General features: G+C 44.4%; 1 protein-coding gene across 4 annotated transcripts in view; it reads left to right on the top strand.

Moving 5' to 3' along the window:
• Positions 1 to 21450, top strand: part of LOC115158055 (uncharacterized protein KIAA1614) — a 30309-nt gene extending 8859 nt beyond the window's left edge. For 2 of the 4 annotated variants that reach the window (XM_029706546.1, XM_029706545.1), the window contains exons 2-10: positions 1012 to 2064; positions 3186 to 3255; positions 4226 to 4366; positions 9343 to 10718; positions 13213 to 13363; positions 16456 to 16717; positions 17041 to 17159; positions 18354 to 18529; positions 19178 to 21450. In XM_029706546.1, the coding sequence (XP_029562406.1) occupies positions 1044 to 2064; positions 3186 to 3255; positions 4226 to 4366; positions 9343 to 10718; positions 13213 to 13363; positions 16456 to 16717; positions 17041 to 17159; positions 18354 to 18529; positions 19178 to 19377 (3516 nt within the window). In that variant the 5' untranslated portion in view covers positions 1012 to 1043 and the 3' untranslated portion in view covers positions 19378 to 21450. The remainder of the gene's footprint in view (positions 1 to 1011; positions 2065 to 3185; positions 3256 to 4225; positions 4367 to 9342; positions 10719 to 13212; positions 13364 to 16455; positions 16718 to 17040; positions 17160 to 18353; positions 18530 to 19177) is intronic. The other 2 variants (XM_029706547.1, XM_029706548.1) reach the window with 2 other exon arrangements.
• The last annotated feature ends 5101 nt before the right edge of the window (positions 21451 to 26551 follow it).

Genomic DNA, 26551 nt, shown 5'->3' with positions numbered 1-26551 from the left:
ACAAGTGGCCCCAGCTATTGAGGCCCTCATACTGTTGAGAAATCCTGCCTAGTGTTTTATCAAATATTACTGCAGAAAATTATTTAAAAAATGTAGTGGTTGCAACACCGTTGACCTCTGCCCAGTAATAATAGGATTGAGATGTTTGTTGATGTGCATCTAATTCTGTTTGGCTTTGAGTTAGAGTTAGAGGTCTCCTGTGGATTTGAGGCTGCATAGTAAGTGAGAAAAACAAGCTGTGAATGCCAATAGAGAACACTCCTCGAGTTGAGAGAGAATTTGTCAATCTCTTTTGGAAAGGGGTACTGTAAAACGTTTGTTTCCATCGTTTTCTATAGCTTTGAGTGCTACATAATTTATCTCAATACGTCACATTACTCTATTTTCTTTTCCCCAAAACCTTTCCACAGTTTCTGGGATGGTAGTCACAATTCACACTGTTAATGTAGTCTAGGTGGTAGTTATCCTTTGCTCTGGTCTTTGTTATCCTTTATTGGTTTCAGGAGAACCTCTTTTAAAGATGCTAGCTAGCCTTTGTGCCGCCATTGTTTTACCCCTTTGAGACAAAGTGGTGTCCTCAATGTGAATATCAGAGAGGGTTGCCAAAGTAATTAGCTGCCAGGCAATGTTGTACATCTGCCCACCATGTTACTTAACAGAAAGGCCCGGTCTTAATTAACCTCTAACAAACCTTGTACAAATACAGCAAAAAGAGAAGTAATTTGTGGCTATCTCCCTTTTAATGAGGGACAAGTAGGTTTCACTCAGGTTGTATGCCTTTTTGGATTCTAACTTGATTTAACATTTATTTGTCATGTGAAAGTACAAGTATGATTTTGAAAGGCATTTAGAGAAACTGTCATTTCATGCGTCCTTAAAATGACAATTATTGTTCATGAAATATTTATTTGCTCGCTAAAGCAACCGCAATACTCTTATTTTCCTTTTTTGCTCACTTAAAAGAGGGACTAACACAAATCCCTTGCATCTCTTCTCTTGTCTCCTTCACAGCTCTGACGCTCCCCTGACTGTGTGATGTGGCCATGGAGAAAGTAGCCATGGCAGACTCCTTTCTCCCCATGCCCTGTGTGCCACAGAGGGCCAAGCCCCAGACCCTGCAACCTGGCATGGAAGACCAACCCTCCTCCAGCCCCAGCCCGGAGCCTGCCACCTCAACCCCTACCCCCACCTCGCCCTCCCCTTGCCCCCTTAGCCAGCTCTTGTTCCAACAGCAGCCCGGGCCCCAGGGCTCAGCTGTGTCGGCCCTGCAGTCCAAGGTCAAGGCCCTGTCTGAACGCAACAAGGCTGCAGGGAGGGAGGCTTTCAAGGCAGGCATGGATAAGAAGGCCTTTCCTGTGTCCTCTTCCCTATTTGGTTCTGTCCTGGTGAGCTGGGGCTCAAGTAGTAGCGACAACGATGCAGAGTCCCAGGGTTCCACATTCCACCCAGTGGTGCCAGACAGCCTGATGGAGGGGGTGGGGACGGGTGGGCTGGACTTCAGCCTGCTTGCGCTCCCACATGCGCTGGGTGAGGGCTCCAGCCTGGAGAACCTGTCTGATGTTAGCGCCAACTGTAGTCCCCTGGCGGATAATGTTAGCGCCGCTAATGCGGCTAAACCCTGTGTCCCTCCCAAGGGGTTCTGGAAGGCCACCAGGCCCGAAACGCTACTGCTGAACGGAGACGCGCCTCCGGCCCCAGACAGGCCTTTAGCCGGGGCCCCTGGGGGCCAGCAGAGGAAAGCCAGGGCCCACAGCAGGGTGGGCAGGGAGCTGCTACGCCGTGACAGCCTGGAGGGTCTGAGGCGGTGTATGGGCGAACTGGGGCCCCAGGGGCCAATGGGGGGCCTGTGGAGGGCTGACAGCCTGGAGAGTCTGTGCAGCAGTGGGAGTGCCATGTCTCTAGCAGAGAGAGTGGAGATGAATCGGGGCGTCCTCAAGCAGATGCTGAACAAGAGCCAAGGACCAGAGCCAGGGAGCCTCAGCCCTCTGCTCTCTGGAGCCTCGGCCCTCTGCTCTCTGGAGAGGGAGCAGAGGGCCGAGGAGGTGACCCAGTGCAATGGGAGAGGTACAGTAAAGAACTAAAAGTGTGAGAAAAACTTGTCAATAATCAACTGACTGGCAATCTTGATGTCTATAGTATTCTCTCTGGTATGCAATCTGGTTTCCACTCAGGTTATGGATGTGTCACTGCAACCTTAAAGGTCCTAAATGATGTCACCATTGCCCTTGATTCTAAGGAATGTTGTTCTGCTATTTTTATTGGCTTGGCCAAAGCTTTTGATACGGTAGACCATTCCATTCTTGTGGGCCGGCTAAGGAGTATTGGTGTCTCTGAGGGGTCTTTGGCCTGGTTTGCTAACTACCTCTCTCAAAGAGTGCAGTGTTTAAAGTCAGAACATCTGCTGTCTCAGCCACTGCCTGTCACCAAGTGAGTACCCCCAAGGCTCAATCCTAGGCCCCATGCTCTTATCAATTTACATCAACAACATAGCTCAGGCAGTAGGAAGCTCTCCCCACAGGAGGCCTTTTTGCTTTTTGGTAGGCTTCATTGTAAGTAAGAATTTGTTCTTAACTGACTTGCCTACGCCACCCACTAGACCTAAAACCATGGATTATTTTAGCGAATTTGTGGTGCAGCTCAGGGTTAGCGTGATAACCGTAGTAAAATCATAGTTTGTAGACCCCTTAATCCTCAATGATGTAAAAGGGGTTTACCTGAGAAGGACCTGTTATATTAGAGTGCATTTCCCCAACACTCAGTTCACATTCAACACCGTCAACATAATGTGATAAAGTAAAAAAATTACAATGGAAAGTAGAGAGAATCTTGAGAGGAAAAGGAGGGCGGGAGGTAATAGGCTATTTCTGACTGTTGACCAGATGTTTAATGAATGTAACGCCTGTCTAATTCCAACTGTCACAAACAGAAGTTGTCTTCCGCCTGTGGGTTGCTCTGTCCCTCACTCTCATGGCCTCAAATATCCACAATGCTAAATGAATCATGCTTTGTATATACAAAGGGAAAAGTAAATAAATAGTTAAACTTAATACGGTTTTTCCATATTTCTTGCAAAAAAAAATTTAATTGTAGTTTCCATAGAAATAAGGAAATCAACGCCATTTCAATACCGGAGGGAAATTATACTTAAGTCTGCCTGGTTACAGTGTCTATTTATGTCCCTATAGGTTTCATTGCACTGAATGACAGTGACTGGGATTCAGGAATCTCCCTCCAAGACAGCGAGCACAGCCAAAGGTACAGTAGAACCTCCTGGAGAGCTACTGGGTATGCAGACTTTTGCTGCTTTAAAAAACCTGATTATTGTGTTAGAGTAAAGCTGGAACAAAACCCGCGCACCCTGGCTATCCAGGGGCCAGGGGGAGGGTTTACCACCTACGCCTCTACACTATAGCTTAAATATGAACGTATCACAAACAAATGTCATTTGGGTACCCAAGCCCCCAACCTAAATACTGTCACTCTAATGCATCTAGAAGATACAGCAGATGCTTTCACGACACTAGCAAACACCAATGACTCTACTGCTTTGCTCTTGTATCTCTCCGTGTTAGAGCCCCAAGCTGCAATTAGTGACAGGGACACAGTGTTTATAACAGCTGTTACTAAAAGCCCCACCCTCATCACCAAAGAGGATTATGATCATATCTCTCTTCTCTGTAACCAGTTTACAGACTCACACAAGAGAAAGGCTTTCCGGTGAAGCAGCTAGTATTTGAAACACACTCATTTGTTTTCCCATTGAGTGCCTGTTAAGCAGGTGTTGTGTTGAAATTGAATGGGCAGCTGTGTGGTTAAAGCTCTGAGCACTGTGGGTAATTGTGTTTTTGGTGTTGGGAAAATGTTCACATGTCTGTAACCCCGCTCACACACAGGTCTACAGGCGAAGGGACTGCTTCACAGTCCCTCGTTCCCACATTCACAAATACACACACATAAACACAAGCAAAGGCAAACAAGATAAAAGCTTATGAAAAGATACACTCTCTCACACACACACACACACACACACACACACAAAAGCTCATTGATACACACACTCCCCTTGTCAGCCTAATTAGTAGTGACTGCCTGCTCGGCCTAATCCTCTTCTCTATGAGCGTCTCTCCCGCACAGGCGCTGACGTGTGCCTCTCTACCATCTCTCCTCCTCCTCCCCCTAACCCCCCTGCCTGTGTGTGTGTGACGTGTGTGTGTGCGGCCGACAGGGCCTTTGTGTCCAGCGAGGACTTGCCGCTGAGTCCGCGCCATGAGCAGGCCAAGCGGCTCCTGGAGAGAGCCCGCATGAAGGCCCGGTCCTTCCCACTCAAGGCTGACCACACCATCCTACCCGTCCAGAGGGACAACCCGTAAGTCTGCTGCTCCGCAAGTGGGTGTGTTTATGTGTGTGGGTTTGAGGGTCGTCTGTGTGTGTGTCTGTTTACCAGCAGAGCTTAGCTGTAGCAGACACCTGTAGCATCATAGCCAACCAAACGAGACCAAAGAAGAAAGCGTTTTTCCTCATTTTTCTCTCTCCTTTTCTTCCCTTCTGTTTTGTGGGGCCCAGCAGGGCCTGTGAATCTCTGTAGGCTTTTGTGCCGGAGCAACCGGACGGCTGTCTTGTGTTTGGCCAGTTAAAGTGTGCTGCGGCTCTCTCACGGTCTGTTTACTGACAGTGTTCAGCGTAGCAAGCTGCGACAGGTGGTAGTGATATGACACACATTGGATTTACTGCTTTAAATGTAGCATTGCTCACGCATTTTCTATTTACAGTGCCCTCTATTCATTTTTAAATGCCGATATGTCACATATCTATTATGGGTCACACTTTAGTTACACAGATGCTACATTATGTAGTACTATGTATGTAATATTTACATTTATCTAACTAGTAACTACACAATAACTATACAATATGTAGTTGCAGTTTCCATGTATAGCTGGGTAAATAGTTCTAGCAAAAGTAGTTATAGAGCATGTGTATGGCATTGTCCTGTATCTCAAATGGTAGTTTCCGGAAAACTATAGTAGTAATTATGGTGGTGTTACAGTTATAATAGTAGTAATTATGGTGGTGTTACAGTTATAATAGTAGTAATTATGGTGGTGTTATAATAGTAGTAATTATGGTGGTGTTATAATAGTAGTAATTATGGTGGTGTTACAGTTATAATAGTAGTAATTATGGTGGTGTTACAGTTATAATAGTAGTAATTATGGTGGTGTTACAGTTATAATAGTAGTAATTATGGTGGTGTTACAGTTATAATAGTAGTAATTATGGTGGTGTTACAGTTATAATAGTAGTAATTATGGTGGTGTTACAGTTATAATAGTAGTAATTATGGTGGTGTTACAGTTATAATAGTAGCAATGGTTGTGGTCGACGTCAATATGTAAATACACACTTTTCTATTGTTCTAATTTCAGGGCTTTTTAATTAAGTGTATTATTATAATAATAATAATAATAATAATAATAATAATAATAATAATAATAATAATAATAATAATAATAATAATAATAATAATAATAATAATGGTTTAGGGCAGGCGCGGGCGGATTCAGCTGTGAGCTGATTTTTTTGTTGTTGTTAAGCAGATTGTCATGCCCTGACCTTAGAGATCCCTTTTATTCTCTATTTGGTTAGGTCAGGGTGTGACTAGGGTGGGCAATCTATGTTTTCTATTTCTTTGTTGGCCGGGTATGGTTCCCAATCAGAGGCAGCTGTCTATCGTTGTCTCTGATTGGGGATCATACTTAGGCAACCCTTTTCCCCACCTTTAGTTTGTGGGATCTTGTTTTTGTATAGTTGCTGTGTAGCCTGCAGAACTGAACGTTCGTTTTGTATTTTGTTGCTTTGTCGGTGTTCATTTGAAATAAAAGTAAAATGTTCACCTACCACGCTGCACCTTGGTCCAATCTTTACGACGAGCGTAACACAGATGGTGGGGGAGCCAGAACATACAGTACCAGTCAAGTTTGGACACCTTTTTCTTTATTTTGACTATTTTCTACATTTTAGAATAATAGATGATTCCATATGTGTTATTTCATAGTTTTGATGTCCTCACTATTATTCTACAATGTAGAAAATAGTAAAAATTAAGAAATCCCTTGAATGGGTAGGTGTGTCCAAAGTTTTGACTGGTACTGTAGTTATAAATAATTTTTACACTGCAAATTGACTGCAAGAAGCCTATATATATATATATATATATATGCTTCTTGCAGTCAATTTGCAGTGTACAAAATAAATAATGTTTTATATATATATCATTATTTATTTTTTTGGGACAAAAACAGAATCATTTCAAGCCTTGAGTACATCTGTTTATACGTGGGAACAGATTGGTAACAGATTTCCTAAATTAAAATCACTTTCAGCTGCTTTGCTGGTGATTTTACAGTCTTATGTCCAACAACGCTAATTATATAAAAGTAATTCTAAAAGGAAAAGGGGGGGGGGGCACAAATTTAACCACAAGCAGAATTTGGCCCACGGGCCACCTACTGGGGAATTGGTTTAGGGCACTGGGTTATCTTGGTTGCTATATCAGGTTCTCTCTCTCGCTCTCTCTCTCTCTCCCTCCTCTCTCGCTCATACACACACGGCTATTTCCACATTACGCAATCCAGCTGGAATTATACACCTCCCTAATCTCAATCCTAATATCATGGTCCGGGAGCAGTGATTAGTGATTACCTCAGCACATTCACTCTGACCAAGGCAGGATGTTCCCTCATACAGCTGTCAATCACCAGAGAGCATCAACATTCGCTCCAGATTAGAGTGATTGGATGGGACTTTTTGGATACCGGCCAATCACTAGGTGATATGACAGAAATTATGTAATAATGGCCCCTCAATGACAACCAACTATTATCAAAATCCTTCCAAATGAAAGTGATTTGGATTGAGGTGCCATAAGTTGTCTTGTTTATTCATTGGATAAGAACAATTCATTTGGTGTTTTCTGTGTTGGGTCTGATTTAATTTTGAAATATCTCTGGTTTGGAGGGAGCTTCCTGGTTGTGATTAGACGCTTGATAAGACTGATTCCCTCTAATGCTTCGCTACACATCTTCCAGCTGTTACCCTCAGGCCCCCCCCCCCCCCCCCCCCCACACACACACACACACACACACACACACACACACACACACACCAACCACACAATCCCAGGGGTAGAAACCCAGTGTGTGAGGAGTACATACAAGGAAAGCACAGTACAATACTCCCCTCAACTCCCCAGAGAAATCTTAGCCAGCCATGCAGTATCGTGTTCCCCACCATCCAACAGTGTGGGCTCAACTGTCAATCACTTTATTTCCATGGACATTTTTCCAAATGCATTTCTCATTTACATTTATAGATGAAGTTGTATATGAACAATAGCATAAATAAATGCACTCTCTCCTGGATATGACTCAAGATACAGTAAGGGGGAAAAAAGTATTTTATCCCCTGCTGATTTTGTACGTTTGCCCACTGACAAAGAAATGATCAGTCTATAATTTTAATGGTAGGTTTATTTGAACAGTGAGGGAGAGAATAACAACAAAAAAATCCAGAAAAACACATGTCAAAAATGTTATAAATTGATTTGCATTTTAATGAGGGAAATAAGTATTTGACCCCCTCTCAATCAGAAAGATTTCTGGCTCCCAGGTGTCTTTTATACAGGTAACGAGCTGAGATTAGGAGTACACTCTTAAAGGGAGTGCTCCTAATCTCAGCTTGTTACCTGTATAAAAGACACCGATCCACAGAAGCAATCAATCAGATTCCAAACTCTCCACCATGGCCAAGACCAAAGAGCTCTCCAAGGATGTCAGGGACAAGATTGTAGACCTACACAAGGCTGGAATGGGCTACAAGACCATCGCCAAGCAGCTTGGTGAGAAGGTGACAACAGTTGGTGCGATTATTCGCAAATGGAAGAAACGCAAAATAACTGTCAATCTCCCTCGGCCTGGGGCTCCATACAAGATCTCACCTCGTGGAGTTGCAATGATCATGAGAACGGTGAGGAATCAGCCCAGAACTACACGGGAGGATCTTGTCAATGATCTCAAGGCAGCTGGGACCATAGTCACCAAGAAAACAATTGGTAACACACTACGCCGTGAAGGACTGAAATCCTGCAGCACCCGCAAGGTCCCCCTGCTCAAGAAAGCACATATACATGCCCGTCTGAAGTTTGCCAATGAACATCTGAATGATTCAGAGGACAACTGGGTGAAAGTGTTGTGGTCAGATGAGACCAAAATGGAGCTCTTTGGCATCAACTCAACTCGCCGTGTTTGGAGGAGGAGGAATGCTGCCTATGACCCCCAAGAACACCATCCCCACCGTCAAACATGGAGGTGGAAACATTATGCTTTGGGGGTGTTTTTCTGCTAAGGGGACAGGACAACTTCACAGCATCAAAGGGACAATGGATGGGGCCATGTACCGTCAAATCTTGGGTGAGAACCTCCTTCCCTCAGCCAGGGCATTGAAAATGGGTCGTGGATGGGTATTCCAGCATGACAATGACCCAAAACACACGGCCAAGGCAACAAAGGAGTGGCTCAAGAAGAAGCACATTAAGGTCCTGGAGTGGCCTAGCCAGTCTCCAGACCTTAATCCCAAAGAAAATCTGTAGAGGGAGCTGAAGGTTCGAGTTGCCAAACGTCAGCCTCAACCTTAATGACTTGGAGAAGATCTGCAAAGAGGAGTGGGACAAAATCCCTCCTGAGGTGTGTGTAAACCTGGTGGCCAACTACAAGAAACGTCTGACCTCTGTGATTTCCAACAAGGGTTTTGCCACCAAGTACTAAGTCATGTTTTGCAGAGGGGTCAAATACTTATTTCCCTCATTAAAATGCAAATCAATTTATAACATTTTTGACATGCGTTTTTCAGGATTTTTTTTGTTATTCTGTCTCTCACTGTTCAAATAAACCTACCATTAAAATTATAGACTGATCATTTCTTTGTCAGTGGGAAAATCAGCAGGGGATCAAATACTTTTTTCCCTCACTGTAGCCTCTGCTACCACGATAATGGACAGCTATGTGATTGGATACAGACAGAAAGGACGTCCATACTGGGGATGACCTTCCCCTTAGCGAGAGTTGGGAATGTAGCGGCTGGGACAGACAGGGGCCAGAACATAGATAAGAATCGCACAGGCATCCAACCAATCCTCTGTGTTAAGAGGAAAAATGCTGAATGCTTCTTTATGGGGTTTCAGTCTTTTTTTGGGTTAGGGTTTGTGTGTGTGTTACCTTATCACAGTGGTGCCAGTGTGTGTGTGTTTGAGTGTCCTTCTGGATGTGTGTGTGCATCCATACACAGGGAGCAGCTGTCGACGGCTGGAGCTTCCTTGCACCGGGCTCCGCTGGCGGGGAAGGACGGCCAGTCGGTGTCGTCAGCGACGGTTTCTACAGTTACCTCGTTCTCGGGAAACCTCAGTGACTCCTCCAGCAGCGACTCGGCCTGTGGCCCCCGCCGACGTCCCGGCCAATCACCGACGCGGGTCCGCTTCGAGGACGAATCGGAGAAAGACGCAGAGGTGCGCTACTTGGAGAGGCTTCGTCAGAGGAGGAGGGCGGGTGAGAGGGCCCAGGGGCTGCTTATATCCAAGCCCAATCTCTCTTCCTACGTCAACGGGCGGAGGGACACTGATCCAGGAACTGGAATAGTGGTTGAGCGAGGGCACAAGAAGGCCCACAGGGCACAGGAAGGCCACTTAAACGGTGGCAGCCATTTCAAATCCCTGGTGGCACAAGAGGAGGCGCTTAACAGGCAGTGCAACTCATGCGGGACGTTCCTTGAAGGAGGGGTCCTGAACCCAAACCACCATCCGAACCTTTCACCCCTGAACCTCCATCAGAACCCTTCACCCGCAATAGGGCAGAACTACCCGGTGAACAGAGAGGGGGAGGAGAAGATGCTGATGCCTTGCTGGGTGGCTCCCAGCGAGCCCAGCCGGACAGTTCGTACCGAGCTGATCAAGGAGACGTACATTGGCAAGGTAACCCCTGGCGATGTAGCAGATGGCGAAGGGACGGGCCACGGCTCGGCGGGAGAGACGGATAGCAGCAGTGGGGGTGGTGGAGGGAGTGTTCGAGTGTCAACAATGAAGGTGAAGAGGAGGAGTAGGAGAGGTGAGCTTTTGGGCACCAATGGGCAAGGAGCACCCATCACGATGCCACCAACGCCACCAGCACCCAGGCCCAATCACAGCTTAGTGCCGATGAGCTCAACCAATGGTATTGTGGTGGTGCCACCCAACCCGTACCTCATTGAGCAACCAGAGTCAAAGGTGGTGGGTTTCCCCACTCACTCCCCTGCGCCCCCAGATGAACCCACAAACAGTCCCCCGTGCCTCAAGGGCGCCCCCTTTCCCCCTTCACCAACGCCCATCAAATCAGCTCTGAAATCAGGACCCAAGAGCCGGCTCAATGGCCAGCGAGTGGTCAAACTCATGCCTTCACCACAGTACCGCCTTTTGCCCCAGAACTCCTTGGAGGAACAAGGGAGAGGGGCTGCGCCTAGCCCCCAGAACAAGCACTCTGTCGGCGGGAACTTCGTGGAGTATGGTTCCTCTTTGGGGCTGACTTCCAGCACCGACACAATGATGCCCTGTATCAGGCCTGCCTCCCTGCTGAAGACCTCCTCATCGCCAGCTAGGACAGCAGTAGAGAAGATGGGGGACCCTGCGGCACCAGGTCAGCTTCAAATACACACACACACAGACACACAACACTAATTCTACCCTTAACCCTAAATCCCCTAGAAATAACATTTATCCTTGTGAAGACTAACAAAATGTCCCCAGTTGGTCAACATTTTTGGTTTACTAGAAGTCCCCACAAGTATAGTTTAACACGTCCATTGCAATGTACAAGTACACACACACACTATAAAGTAGAGAGCCTTACACACACACACACACACACACACACACACACACACACACACCCTAACTTATGTGCTGTGGGATCAGGGCCCCAGGTTTCCACTCTAGAAACACACTTTCCACTGTGCTCAGAAGAACCAAAGTGCGACCCGGAAAGACAAGACGGCCCCATAGAGAAGTTAAATTTAAAAAAAAATCCTCATTAGACACTTTAGTCATCACCTTTGAATTATTACATGTTTTATTTGATTTCCTATCACTCACGTCCCAAGATATTAACATTTTATGTTCATCCTCTGACGTTACCAGTCCAGCTGGCCAGGGGAAGTGCCGGTTGGTATATTTAGCTGTCCACATGTATGGCACGCTCTGGCAGAGTTCCCGGAGCATGTTCGCGCGACACTGCTGTCTGTCCAGTGTGCACTGAGTGCCAGTGTGCAGGCGTAGTAAAACCAGATATAGAAAGATGGCAGCAACCACGAAACAACGTACGCAAACTTGAGTAGATTACGTTGAAAACAATGGGCGTCCATCTTGGACGCTGTCGCTAGTTAAATTATAAATAATAATATCTATTGCATTTAGCAGATGCTTTTGTCTAAAGCGATTTACAGTCATGCGTGAATACATTTTACGTATGGGTGGTCCCGGGAATCGAACCAACAACTCTGGCGGGGCAAGCGCCATGCTCTACAGTCATACAGGCATAGTTCATATCTTTTTTTTACCGTAATTTAACTAGGCAAGTCAGTTAAGAACAAATTCTTATTTACGATGACAGCCTACCCCGGCCAAACCCAGACAACGCTGGGCCAATTGTCCGCCGCCCTATGGGACTCCAAATCACGGCAGGTTGTGATGCAGCCTGGAATCCAACTAGGGTCTGTAGTGACGCCTCTAGCACTGAGATGCAGTGCCTTAGACCACTGTGACACTCAGGAGCCCTAATATACTGTACCTATATATACTATACCTCAGTGTGTGGGACAGCGGATTGGTGAGAACGACATCATGTGCTGCTAATATTCACAGCTCATCTGAATGGCAGGAGTCTTAGGTGACGGCGTGATCTACATATCAATGGGCGGTGATGGTAAATGCCTTGTTGAGAGCAAAGGAGGTGAATTCCAATGCAGTGGATTTATTCACTATCATCAGACAACCTTTAAGAACAGCTGTTAAAGGGATACAAATGGGATTTTAAAAAAGGATTGAAATGGTATCCACGAGTTCATCTGACTCTGGGGAGGTATATAAAGGGCCTCACTGCCAAAATCTCAAAGTATTCCTTTAAAAATAAAGATTAGATGTTATGTTACAAATGGGGTTAGGTGGATTACCTGAACTGTAGCTGAATACTGACACAGATTCTGATCACAGTCACCATTGACTAAAATAGTCTAAACAGTATTAGGTACGGGCATCTCAGAGGAAAATTACATTAATACAAATATATACAATTTAATATGTTTTCAGTCTTACTCTAGTTCCCTAGTGGCCATTGGTAAATGCACAGCCTCGTGGGTAATTAAGTCCATGCTGCTTGTGTCAGTGATGTGTCAGCGTGCATCCATACGTGTGTGGTGTGTGTGTGTGTGTGTGTATCCGTACGTGCATCTGTGCGTGTGTTTGTGTGTGTGCTGCACCCAGGTCCCAGCAGGGATTTTGCAGTCAGCACATACACACATCCCCTAGCCTCAGCCCTGTAATCCCACCGAGGCCTGTTCGCCCCGTTTCCACCGGCTGGATGATTGGATATGTGAAGCATCTGATTGTTCCCACTGTGGCCTCTGTCTCTCTCATTCTCCCTGTCTCTGTCTATTTCTCTGTTTATGTCTCTCTCTTTGTCTCTTTCTCTGTATCTCTCTGACGCTTTCTCCCCTCCTGTCTCTAATTCTCTGTCTCTGCATGAGAAATACTCAACATTCCCCCCCCAAAAATATATGTAGCTAGAAATTCATGTTTCATAAACGACATTCTACAAAAATGTATCATATCACATACAAACGTCTCAGTCATAACAAGGCTCTAACTCATGAGTGTCAAACTCATTTTGACCCACAGACCGCATTCGGTCTTCCTTGAGGTCTGGAGGGCTGCACTTAAAATTCATTATTTTCTAGCGGTCAATTATTTTGTGCTCTATCCATCACTTTTGGAATTTCCGATGCTCCCTGACTGTCAGCTTTCCTTTCGCTGACTGTAAGCAAATGACAGAGTGGAAAAACTAGAAATGTACACTGACTTTACCAAGCATTAGGAACACCTTCCTAATATCGAAGTCTCTTCACTCTCTCCTCTAGAGGTGGAGCAGCATCATCCAGAGATGGGAGAGCTCTGTCTTGAAGGAACCAGCATCATTACCCCGCCCCCGTACCGCTCTGGGGGTGATGTACGGGTCAGGGGACCAATGAGAGCAGAGCATCAAAGGGAGGACAGCCCTAGTCCAACTCAGTGAGTATTGGTACCTCTCTCCACCACACTCTTAGTTCTAGTTCTAAACTGACCCAGAGCCTGTATGATTAGGTTCTTCATGTAGATCGTAAAGGATTACCTTGCCCTCTGGTAGACTTGGTGGAATTCTTTGAGCATTATTTCTCCCATCTTTAGTTCTTTCAGATCAAGGTTAAATCGAGAGTTCGGAGCTGGGCTAGAACTCATAGCTGAGTCACTAATATCACTGTTTGAATATGGCATGAAAGCACTTCAGGCCTGCTCATCACAGTACCTTGATTAGTTGAATTACTGTAGAAGTGTTAGGCTGGAACAAAGTTGCCCACACCTGCCCCAGGTGGAGGTTTGACCCAAAATGAACATCTGTCCCTCTCCCTAATACCTTTCTGAGAGAGATGTTAAAGAAAGCTAGTTTTAGATTCCCAGATTATGTTCCATTTTACCAAGCTATCATCTAATTTGGAGCTCTGCCTGCCTGCCAGCCTGCCTGCCAGCCTGCCTGCATGCCAGCCTGCCAGCCTTAGCCCATAGCCATTATTAGTCTTCCACAGACTGTTTTTATAGAAACTAGGTCAAACAAGGTGGTTTTAGAGTGGTGGTGCAGACATAAATAGAGCGCTTCCTCAGTTGAAGCCTTTTTAACTCAACACTGACCTCTTCTGACCAAATAGTAGTAAGTGAATGGATACACATTGCTCATATATGGCTCCTGTGTCAGAGGCGTTACAGTTAGTTCTTTCCATTTTCCTGAATTATTTCATTCGGACAGAATTTCTAAAAGGTTTTTCCAATCAAATTAAGTACTTATAATGGAAAAGTATAATGGAAATGAACCAAGCTTTGACCTGACCAGAGTGCTTTCATTATGACCTTTCTTTTGTTTACGGACTGACTGCGGGTGGGAATTTTCTGGAACCCTCTTGCCAATAGCTAAAGGGCTGAAGGTTCTGCGCATGTCTGAGATTCTCTACTTTACGCACAGTCTCTGCTCTACTCGTTCGGCTGCCCAGAGAACAGGCTACAGTATTTAGGTGATGAATGGAGAATGGTGCTCATTTAATAAAGCTATATCAAAGCTGAATCAATGTCTGCAAGATCACATAATGACAGTATTCTACATAACAGAACCGAATATAATAGTATAAGGTTACTGTAAGACAAACACCACCTCATTTCTTATGAGATTTTAGGATGATTGGGCAAATGGCCCAATTCTTCTCTCATGCGGCCACAACTTAACAGCGTGCGCCACCTGGCAAAATATGAAACATTTTTATTGAAACAAAACACTGGTATGCTACAGTTTAACACCCTCTGCTCTACAATTCACTCACTGTACATAACTCAAAACAACACTACATAACTAAGAAGACCTACAGTGGGTATAGAAAGTCACCACCCCCTTTCAAAATGTTCACCTTTTTGTTTCCTTACAGCCTGAAATGAAAACACATGGAATTAGACCATTCCGGCATTATTTACACAGAGTAACCCACAATATCCAAGTGAGATTTTTTTATTTTTTAAAGCTCTGAAAATTAATTACAAGTAAAATACCGTATTTGGATAAGTGAACACCCCACCTTAGAAATGCCAACTTGCTGAGATATAACCAACCACCTTCCTGATCACAAATTAAGCTAATTAGCTTCCATCTGTGATCAATTGTAGTGACTTTGATTAGTTCAGAATAAAAGCAGTTGTTCATAGAGTACTCCACTATTTAATAGTGCAATTCAAAGCAAATAATCCACTGTGGAAAGGCACAAGTCAGGGGCTGGCTATAAAAAGATTCCAAAGGCTTTGTCTATCCCTCGGAGCACAGTTAAGACCATTATTAAGTGGTTAAGGCGTATGGCACCACCCAGACCCTGCATAGATCAGGCCGTCCCTCCAAACTGGATGATCGGGAAAGGAGGAGACTGATCAGAGAGGCTACCAAGAAGCCAATGATGACTTTGAAGGAGCGTCGAGCCTTTATGGCAAAGACTGGTCAATGTGTGCGACCACAATATCACAAGCGGTCCACAAATCTGGCCTCTATGGGAGGGTGGCAAGGGGGAAAAAAACTTTACATTTTACCACCCAAAGAACACCATGTCTACAGGAAGCACGGCGGAGGCAGCATCCTGTTGCGGGGGTGTTTCTCTTCAGCAGGGACTGGAGCACTTGTCAGGATAGAGGGGAAAATGGACAGTGCAAAATACTGACTGATTCTTGAGGAGAACCTGCAGCCCTCTGCCAGGAAGTTGAAGATGGTTCACGTTTCAACATGACAATGGCCCAAAGCACACCGCCAAAGCAACTGTACAGTGGCTGAAAGACAAGAAGGTGAATGGCCTTGAGCGGCCTAGTCGGAGCCTCGACCTAAATCCCATCGAGAATCTGTGGAATGACTTGAATGCGGTCCATGAGCGGTCCCCAAGCAATTTGACTGAGCTTGAACAATTCCGCAAGGAAGAATGTGCAACTATTGCACAGTCTAGGTGTGCAAAGTTAGTAGAGATGTATTCAAAGAGACTCATGGCTGTAATTCAAGCAAAAGGTGGTTCCACCAAGTATTAACTCAGGGGGGTGTCCACTTATCCAAATAGGGTATTTTACTGTTTTAATTGTAATTCATTTTCATATTTCTTTTTTTCACTTTGATATTGTGGATTTACTCTGTGTAAATAAATAAAGCTGTGAAAAAGTCAGATTTAATGTGTTTTCATTTCAGGCTGTAAGGCAACTAAAGATGAATGTTATGAAAGGGGACGGTGACTTTATACCCACTGTAAATGCATATTCCCATGAAACTGATTGAGATCAAACGGTTAGCATGCAGATGCTGCTTGGATGTTTCACTGTAAGAACTGACTGTAAGAACTGAATTTACTTTCACGATTGACAGTGAGGGTGACCACAAATGTGTCCGTAAAGTAGAGGGAAAGAAACATGCGCAGAATGTGAAATGGATCTTTAGCTCTGGGGAAGAGGGTTCCGGGGGAAGGGACGGGGCCGGAACACGGTGGTTACATTCGGATCCACAGCCTCTGCCTTTTAGTTTTTTTTTTGTGGCGTTGCTCATGTCTCTTTCTCTCTTTTCAAAGGAGGGTAAGGGCAGAGACAGAGCAGCGGGAGGGCAGGTCCAAGCTCTCTCTGCGTCGTTTCTTCTCCGCCATCGGCCTAAACGGAGTGGGGAAGCTGGGTAAAGGGCGCTCCAGTAGCATGGAGCAGCTTAGCTTCCAGCCCCGTGGCCTCCCCCCGGCCTCTCCTGGCCCCACCTCCACCCCCGGTCCCAGCCTCGGCACCCCCAAGTGCCCAGACCCCAGCCAGCTGAGGAAAGCACCTTCGCTCCAATCCCTACGCATGGTGAGAGAAGACCTTCCTTTGTCATGTCAAACTTTTATCTTTTGAATTATAGGGAATTCTCTGGATTTGAACCGTTCTTGTAGTCTGAGAGAGTGCCACTTTGTCTGTCAAACACTGCTTAATCTATAAGAATATTGAGAGTTTAGTTGATTGGAACATGATGAATAGAAAAGTGTGTAATAGAAGTATAAATGTACATGATTTCACACATAACTATGCTATAAAGAGTATATTTGGTAACATTATGCTTTATGAAGAAATCTAAATGCACCAGTATTGTGGAAGCTGACAGGGTTACTGTCGTGTTCATTTCTCACCACCAGGGGTCACCCTTTATGCAGCTGAGGAAATCGTCATCGGTCCAGAATTTACAGTCGTCAAAGAAGAAAGATCGCTCCAGTGCATACATACCTGGAGACCAACCCAGCAGCCCTGCTCTCAGGTACAACATAAACAGACATGCACACACACAACATTAGAGCTATGGCATCAGCAACAATCAAATAGGCAACTGTTACAGTAGTGTAAGGCCATCTAACATCCAACTATCTGTCACGGTTTAAAGCTTGCACACTGATTTAATATTATGAATGAAGTCCACGTCGATCCTTGCTGATAGGAGATTACAATGCTGGCATGTGCTCAAGTCTCCGTTGATATCATATCTCTGGTATGCATGGACGGCTGCCGTGTGTGTTGTGTAACCGAATAGTTTCCATTTACTGGGTCTGAGGGGGTGTCCGGAGTGGAGAGATAAAAATAGAGTGAATGTGGTGGTGCTGCCAAAAAAAGACATGGAATCCAGTGGACTATCGCAACATCACATCATGATGGACTTGGAAAGGTGGCTGGGAGCAGTGGTGAAATTGAACACGGACTGTTCGGGTGACGTTGTTGACATTGCCTGTGTGTGTGCACGTCTACATGAGTGCACCGGCAGCTGATCCAGGAGAGGAGGACATTCCAGCCTCAGCCTTACGCTTAGATAGCCTTCCTCGATAGGCAGTCAGAAACCTGATAGGCTAGGGACATGACAGCCGTGCTATATATGGACCGAGCTACGTTGCTCTGGGAAGTGGGCTGGGGAGTGGCTTCTGCCATAAAGACCTTAATGTAGGGAGCAGACCATCTCTCGCCCCCCCCCCTCCCCCCCACCTGCATGCAATGACTTCATTATGTACATTATAAAACGGGAAATGGCACAAGGCAGCACACTTTCCTTTGTCTCTCCATTGACCTTCATTGCTTATTACTGAAATAAAATTGCATGTTTGCCATAGGATGACATCATGTGGAAATGCGTCAGTATACCTTGATTGAAACCCTAATGGCCATACTGAGTGTGATTAATCTATACAACAAGATTACATGCGTACATCCAGTGCTATTGCAGAGGTGGTCTCGGGTCTTAGATCTTCATTAAGATTTCTTTGACCTAAGGGTTGACCTAATTATTCAGGAAACCACCTGGGAGCGTAGATTGCAATGTCCGTTCTCCAAAACTCTGTATGGCGACATCTGAGCCTGTGTCAAAGACTGCAATGTTTGTATTTTGTGGTAATGAATGAATATTTATTCCATGCTACAAATGGTGCCCCGTATGTGTCACCGCAACGCTGCTGTCCTGTCTTTCCAGTAGGGGATGTCAGAGGGCTCTGAGTGTGGAGGATGTGGGCTGCCCCAGCGGGGTGCGCTCTGTGGGGAGGGTGGCCCAAGCCTTCCCTGATGGGACCCTCCTGCTGGAGCTTAGCAGACCCCCCAGCGGACCATTCGGCTTCCTCATCTCCCGGGGCAAAGGACGACCAGACTCGGGTACATAAGGACAGGAGAGCTTGGATCTGCCTGGCCTGGCCTGGCCTCAGATCTGTTTGTGCTGTTACCAACTCCTATGGTCATTGTCTCGCCATTGGTCTGGACCAGGCTAGGCCATGATCAGAAACAGTTTGGTACCAGGCTAGGCTATGATCAGAAACAGTTTGGTACCAGGCTAGGCTATGATCAGAAACAGTTTGGTACCAGGCTAGGATTTGCTCTGTTGGTTGTCTTTTCTAATGTAGTCTTCTGTAATCATGTGCTGTTTATTAGAATGTCCCAATCTGTGTGCTCGGTGTTTTTCATCTTCTTACTTCTCTCCTGTCCTGCAGTTGAATGTGTGTTTAGTGTTGTATTCCTTTGCTGTTTGTGTGTTAGTAATGTATGTGTGTGTGTGTGTGTGTGTGTGTGTGTGTGTGTGTGTGTGTGTGTTAGGTCATGTTTTCCTCTCCTGTGTCCTAAGATTGTGTTTTATATTAGTTGTGTGTGTGATCCCTGAGGTGTACATGTGTGTAACCAGTAAGGTGTATTGTTGGTGTGATACTCCTCTCCTGTGGTATCACTACTATTACCTGTCCGTGTGTTATAACGAAGGTGTGTAGCTTTACCAGCAACATGCTCCTGTACTTTATCCTGTCTGTCTTGTAGGTGTGTACGTGGAGGAGATGGGCGACAGCAGCACAGAGAAGCTGTATGCGGGGCTGTTGGGAGTGGGAGACGAGCTGCTGGAGGTGAACGGTGAGAAGGTGGCTGGTCTCAGTCTGGACCTGGTGACATGCCTAATGACCCAGGACAACGTAGCCTCTATCCGCGTGCTCCGACACAGGAGACTCCCCCCTCCTCGCTAGGCAACCTGAGGACCGCCGGTTACAGTGGAGACACCATGGCAACCGGCAATGCCATGGAAACCGGCAATGTCATGGCAACCACAGACGCCATGGCAACCATCGATGCCACAGCAACCACAAAACCCCATGGAAACCTGGGGTGTTGGGGGTATGACAGAGGGACAGTGTGTGTGATCGGCTTTATGACTGTGGCTATTTCTATGCCTGCTTGCTTTGACAGTAGTAATAATGTCCTCTCTAAATAGAGCATTATTCTTCTGAAGACACATCAAGATGTTTGACACGATTGGCTCTCCTATATGGGTCACATGGAGTTGCTATAAGAGCAGTAGCTGTCTCATGTTCCCTCATGTCCTGTTGTGTTTTCCTCATGTCCTGTTGTGTTATGTTTCCTTGAGTTCTTTGGCGTTAGGTGCTCCTTACCTTACCTCTTTTTAAAACACAGCAGTACAAAAAAATGTTTTTATCATTACAGGAAATACACAAAGGTTTCAGCAGCTCACACATCAATAATACAGTCTGGTAGGAGATCCTCTGTTAAATACCTCATAACAATCTCCTACAGTATTATTCCATGCATCTTTATGCAATTAAATCATGTTTTTATCGTGGTTATTGGTTTAGTCAGAAACCAGATCTGGATTTGTGTGGGTTAGCAACAGAGACGAAATGAAGCATCTCAAAAGTGATACCATTTAAACAAACCTAGCAGTTTGCAGTCTCTTCGAGTCCAAGATGCTAATTTTGCCTAGACAGCCTTGTGGAGTGAATGGAACGATGGGACATAATCCTAACTGAAAAAGAAGACCACGTTTTTTTAGTCTTGGACTAGTAATAAACGTACGTCTTGGATATGAACTGAAGCACTATGGAGATGAAGTACTCTGGATAGCACAGAGTAGATGAAGTCTTACAAGAAATGAAGGGGTCGATGTCTTGAGTTTCGGAAGTGTAGTCAAGAATAAGTCACATTTCTCCATAGTCTCTTCCAATGGTGTGTCCTGTTTACTTCAATAGCTACAAGGAACTAGCCCGGGTGCCAGTCTGGTTGTGCTTTAACCAGCTTGTCTTTGACCATGTTTGTGTTGTTGAATGCAGAAAAAGTCAGGCACGCAGGCTAAAAAAGGTACGACTTACTCCAAAGAATGTGATGAGAATAAGGTGTCACAACTATCTACATTTTGTCAATTGTCACAGTAATGACGAACTTGAAAATGACAGCGTTTCAAAACCCAACACGCATGGTCTCAAACTTACATTTTGTTTGTCTTCCTCGGTCCTAGTGGATCAACAACACTATCCGTGCTGTCTTGATTGTACCGAAGGATCATCCACTTTCCTCTCTGCTTGTGTGCGTTTGCCAAACAAAGTAGAATCAATATTTGTTTACATTTTACCATAGAAATGCACAGTACCCAAATCTGATTAAGTTCCCCTATCAATCAGAAGGTCACGGTTGTGACTGAAAAGCATCCACTTTTTTATCAGTAGCCTGGTCCCAGATCTGTTTTTACCGTCTTGCCAACTCATACGGTCATTGTCACGCCTGATCTGGGACCAGGCTATCTTATCATCAGTCCTTTTATTAGGTCATTCCTGGTTGGTTTTCAGTCACCCTGATGTTGTCAGTCAGGGTTCTGAATTTAGGATTTGTCCGTCAATGGACAAAGTCCTTTCCAATGCTGCTGATAGTTTTTTTGTTAATGCCATTACAAGAATACATTGTACACAAAGCAATAACTGCCAAAGTGTTTGGTTGACTGTCTAAAGAAAGACATTGTAAAACCATAAGGTTGTAAACGATGAGAAAGTAGATCAGAGAAGTTGATGATGAGAATTCAGACAGACCCATTCGGAAAATGTGTAGTAAATTATTTGGACTTTTCAACAGTAAACACGTGGTACTAGAGGTCAGGTGCGTGTGACCGTGACGATAGGAAAGTATCGACATTTTGAGGAGTCATTCCACATCAGTATTAAAGTGTGCAAAGAACAGACTTTTCACTGTCATTCAATATATATGTATTTTCTTATTTATTTATATCTATGGTTCAAATAAAAGAATGTGAACTACCCGCGTTCTTTCATGCCTTGAATCGGAACATACAATCACTTCGCATTTAATATTGCCCTATTCAAATTACACACAATCTGATATATCAGCATGGTCTGACATGAAGTGTCTTCCTCGATGCAAATGATATCAGTTTCAGTTCAAGAACAAGCAGCTTTTAATTTTTGTTCACCTTTTATTTAACTAGGCAAGTCAGTTAAGAACAAATTCTCATTTACAATGACGGCCTACACCATCCAAACGCTGGCCCAATTGTGTGCCGCCCTATGGGCCTCCCAATCACGGCCGGTTGTGCTACAGCCTGGATTTGAACCAGGGTGTCTGTAGTGACTCCGCTGCGCCACTCGGGAGCATCTTCACAGCATCTACAAATCTCATGACCGTATCGATTTCTCAATGGCGTCATCTTTCACCGCTTGAGTCAGTGGCCTCTTTGCCTTTTAGAAGGAGAGGTGAAAGAGGGATGAATGGAGGAAGAGGAGACAGGTGTGTACAGTAGCCAGGGCTTCATGTGGTCTGAAGAAAGGTGTTAGAGTGGTCAGTACCTTGCCCCGAAAATCCCTCTGATAACATGGAGTTAGTATATCACCACTAACCCTGTCAGACCTCTAACCGTTAAGTAGATAGAATATATATATATTCTATCACTATATGACCTAAAGTATGTGGACACCTGCTCGTCAAACATCTCATTCCAAAATAATTTGCTTCTCTAACAGCCTCCACTATTCTGGGAAGGATTTCCACTAGATGTTGGAACATTGCTGCGGGGACTTGATTCCATTCAGCCACAAGAGCATTCGTGAGGTAAAGCACTGATTTTGGATGATTAGGCGCGGCTCGCAGTCAGCGTTCCAATTCATCCCAAAGGTGTTCGATGGGGTTGAGGTCAGGGCTCTGTGCAGGCCACTCAAGTTCTTCCACGCCGATCTCGACAAACCATTTCTGTATGGACCTCGCTTTGTGCACACGGGCATTGTCATGCTGAAACAGGAAAGGGGCTTCCCTAAACTGTTGCCACAAAGTTGGAAGCACAGAATTGTCTAGAATGTTGGATGCTATTGCATTAAAATTTCCCTTCATTGGAACTAAGGGGCCTAGTCCAAACCATGAAAAACAGCCCCAGATCATTATTCCCCCTCCATCAAACTGTACAGTTGGCACTATGCATTTAGGCAGGTTGCGTTCTTCTGGCATCCGTTGGACTGCCAGATGGTGAAGTGTGCTTCATTACTCCAGAGATTTCAGGGCAGAAATTTGATTAACTAACTTGTTGGAAAGGTGGTATCCTATGACGGTGCCACGTTGAAAGTTGCTGAGCTCTTCAGTGAAGCCACTCTACTGCCAATGTTTTTTCTATGGAGATTGCATGGCTGTGTGCTCTAAATTATACACCTATCAGCAACGGATGTGGCTGAAATAGCCGAATCCACTAATTTGAAAGGGTTTCCTCATACTTCTGTATATACAGTGTAAATAGAATGCTGACTTAATGTGACTCAATGGATTTGTCCATTTAGAATTCAGCAAAGAAACAACTCAACTGCCTCTCTCTTGTATGTCAATATTCACAATGTCAGAGCCCCCAGCCTGCCTTGCAAAGCTACTGACACCAGCTGTCTAGAGGGGCTGGGTGAAACCCATCCTCCTTCTCCTCTCTATGGGAGCGTGTGCTCAGCTGGCCCCTATCTCCATCTTTTGGGGAACAAGACAGAGGAGGAGGGAACCTGCACCATGCACCTGCGCTCCACCAAGTACACCAACCCCCTCCAGTCTTTTGGACACCCCCTACCTGTGTGCTCCTACCAGAAGGGGGACCAAGTAACTATTATTCGAGTCACAAGCAAGTCTCAAGTCACAAGGTCCAAGTCTCAAGGTTCGAATCTCAAGTTACAAGGTCCAAGTCGACTCCAAAGTAGAACGGGTCTAGTCTTGAGTCAAGTCCAAGTCGTGCATTCTAAGAGCAAGTCAAGTCAATAAAAAAAAGAATCTATACATGCAATGACTTGTTCAACAACAAATCGAGACCTTGGCACTAGAAGGTTCTATTTGACATTTTCGTCAAAAATGAGTTAGTCACATGTATCTTTAGATGGTTCTTCATATGTCTGTAAAGTTCTATTTTTGAAAAAGTAAATTTTAAGTAAAAAAATTGAACAACTATAAAGTTCTTTCTGCATAAACCCATTTGAACTTGGCACTATAAGGTTTACATTTACGTCATTTAGCAGACGCTCTTATCCAGAGCGACTTACAGTAGTGAATGCATACATTTCATACATTTTTTTTTTTTTTTTTCTGTGCTGGCCCCCCGTAGGAATTGAACCCACAACCCTGGTGTTGCAAACACCATGCTCTACCAACTGAGCTACAGCTAAGGTTCTATCTGTAATCCAATCACAAGCCTGAACAAATACAGACGGCCCAATCAGAACACGTCTTTTCCATCTCCCTCTAAGTATGGTCTAGGCTAGTCTAGGCAGCAATAATGGCAGGCAAGATACAACAAACACTGTCAGAAATCTTAAAGTAAATCATGTCACATCGTTGTTCAGTGATGAAATGACCATATTCCATTTTTTTATGTATTTGATGATGTGTTCTAACTCTATTTTGGTAAAATAGTGTTATTCTATCATGTATGTATTCAAATAGCTACAGTCTTCTTAAAAACTGAACATGTCTAATTGAGAAGTGCCAAATAAAACCCTATGACTGAACCTAGATTGACATTTCAGAGCCATACGGTTCAATCTGCAATTGCACCCCCTTAAAAAACGAATTTACAAATGCCTCAAGATTGGAAGCACAGGTACCTTTAAGCTGAGGACCTTAATGGGTTATGAACAAACAATTCACTACAAAAGAGTTCTGAGATCTGGGATGTGAAAACTGATGCTCAATATCTCAGAACTATGCTTAGTGCAGATAGAGCCTTATAGTCTCAAGGTCCCGAAATGTGTCTATTTATTGAGACTACCTGACAGACCCTTTCATTATTTTGTCTACAACACATGTTGATTATGTAATAATTTATTTTGACAACAAATTCCAAATGCAAGCTTTATAACTCCATTATCAACTTCCAAAAGACCAGTAGGCCTATGCTAGTAATTGTTGCGTGATGCCCCATTGCTGGTGAGCATGCAAAATAAACAGTTCATATTCTTGATCACCAAACAGTTTTTGGAGCTGCATACAGTGCATTCGGAAAGTATTCAGACTCTTTGACTTTTTCCACATTTTATTACGTTACAGTCTTATTTTACAATTGATTACATAAACATTTTTCTTAATCATTCTACACACATTCTACACCCATGATGACAAAGAAAAAGAGGTTTTTAGAAATTTTTGCAAATTTAATAAAAAAATAAAAAAAATAGAAATACCTTAAGTATTCAGACTCGAAATTGAGCTCAGGTGCATCCTGTTTCCATTGATCATCCTTGAGATGTTTCTACGTCTTGATTGGAGTCCACCTGTGGTAAATTCAACTGATTGAACATGATTTGGAAAGGCCCACACCTGTCTATATAAGGTCCCACAGTTGACAGTGCATTTCAGAGCAAAAACCAAGCCATGAGGTCGAAGGAATTGTCCGTAGAGCGCCGAGACAAGATGAGTCCGTAGCAGATTGCCACACTGAATGTTATATCGATAATATTAACGTAGGTAGGCTACTCTGTTTTTTGCTAGGCAAAACAGGAGAAAATTAAACAAGTGTTGATCACTAATCTGGACACGTGCGCACGCCTTTGCACGCCAATGCTGATGACTGGTCATTGTTCACGTGTCAAGACGCGCAATTTTTGGGGTTCTGAAGCACAGATTACAATAATTTGGTGCAATACAGTAGGCCTATGTCAGTAACCTGATCGAATAAACAAAGGTATAAATAGAAAATACAAATGGAAGGCTATATCGAGCCAATTAAAATGAGGTTTTTTTTGCTAATTGAGAAGTTATTTTTTTTTAATGTATTTATTTCCCATTCAGTTTGACACTCACGACCCACCCAAAACTTTCTCACTGCGCTACTGTAGGTAAACGAACCTGTTTTGATCGAGTTTGCTGGTCCAATCAAAGGCCGAGGGTGCGTTTTACTAGCCAATCTGTTGTCCAGTGACAAAATATTACAAAATCTGTCCAGATAATTTGAAGTCATCGGTCTCAAGTCTAAATCGAGTCCCGAGGCTCCAAGTCCAAGGCAAGTCTCAAACTGTTTTATTTTCTATCAAGTCATCAAATTTGTGACTTGTCCACACCTCCGACTCCTACTGTACACACACACACAAACACATGTTCACATAGCCAGGCACATATGAATGCACACACATATTCAGCAATTTCCCTCTTCTTTTTATATGGCGATTTGCACATCATATTAGTGACTTCTAAACATCCCCTCATAACAGTCTCCATCCCTTCCTGGATCCTATGAAGCTCCTTGCCCTTAGTGGTACATGGGGGTGTAAACATCACAATATCAGGAGGAAAAACATGGCGTCAGCGTTATATTATACTTGTCTGGCTTCATGAAAACCATTGTCTTTCCAAAAAATACTGAGTGTTGTATTCAGGGTTGAGGGCTGTGTTTGTGTAGGGTACCCAGGTGTAGATGACTAATCATTTCCTCTCCGGACAAAGGGAAAACGGGGAGGGAGGGGAAACATGAGAGGAAAGGGCCATCTGTCATTTGACCTGAGTTCAACCACTGCTCAGTGGTGTTCAACGAGAAGCTCTCTGCTGGCTGTCTGAATCAATAGACAACGTCTCAAACACAAACTGCCACTGCCGGCCGACAGCTGGCCACACTGACATTAACCCCAGCTCCCATTTTCCTCTTACAACCATAACATACCTCCTATTCAACCAAGACATCCCAGGAAAATATGGAGCCACTTGGAGTAGAAGGGTTGTGATCGGGACACCATCGTATATCTAGAAATCAGGATTTGATTCATCAGGAAGAATCACATTCCTGAGTAGGAACAAGATCAGAATTTATTATCCCTCTAATTCTAGATCTGTGACTAGTACCAATTTACATCTTGAGCTAGGCCTATATACCCTTAAAAAAAAGTAAAATCAAGCAAA

The sequence above is a fragment of the Salmo trutta genome, chromosome 22 (genome assembly GCF_901001165.1).
Source record: "Salmo trutta chromosome 22, fSalTru1.1, whole genome shotgun sequence".
NCBI lineage: Eukaryota > Metazoa > Chordata > Actinopteri > Salmoniformes > Salmonidae > Salmo > Salmo trutta.
Note: the sequence above shows the minus strand (reverse complement) of the source record. Positions and strands in the feature narration are given on the sequence as shown.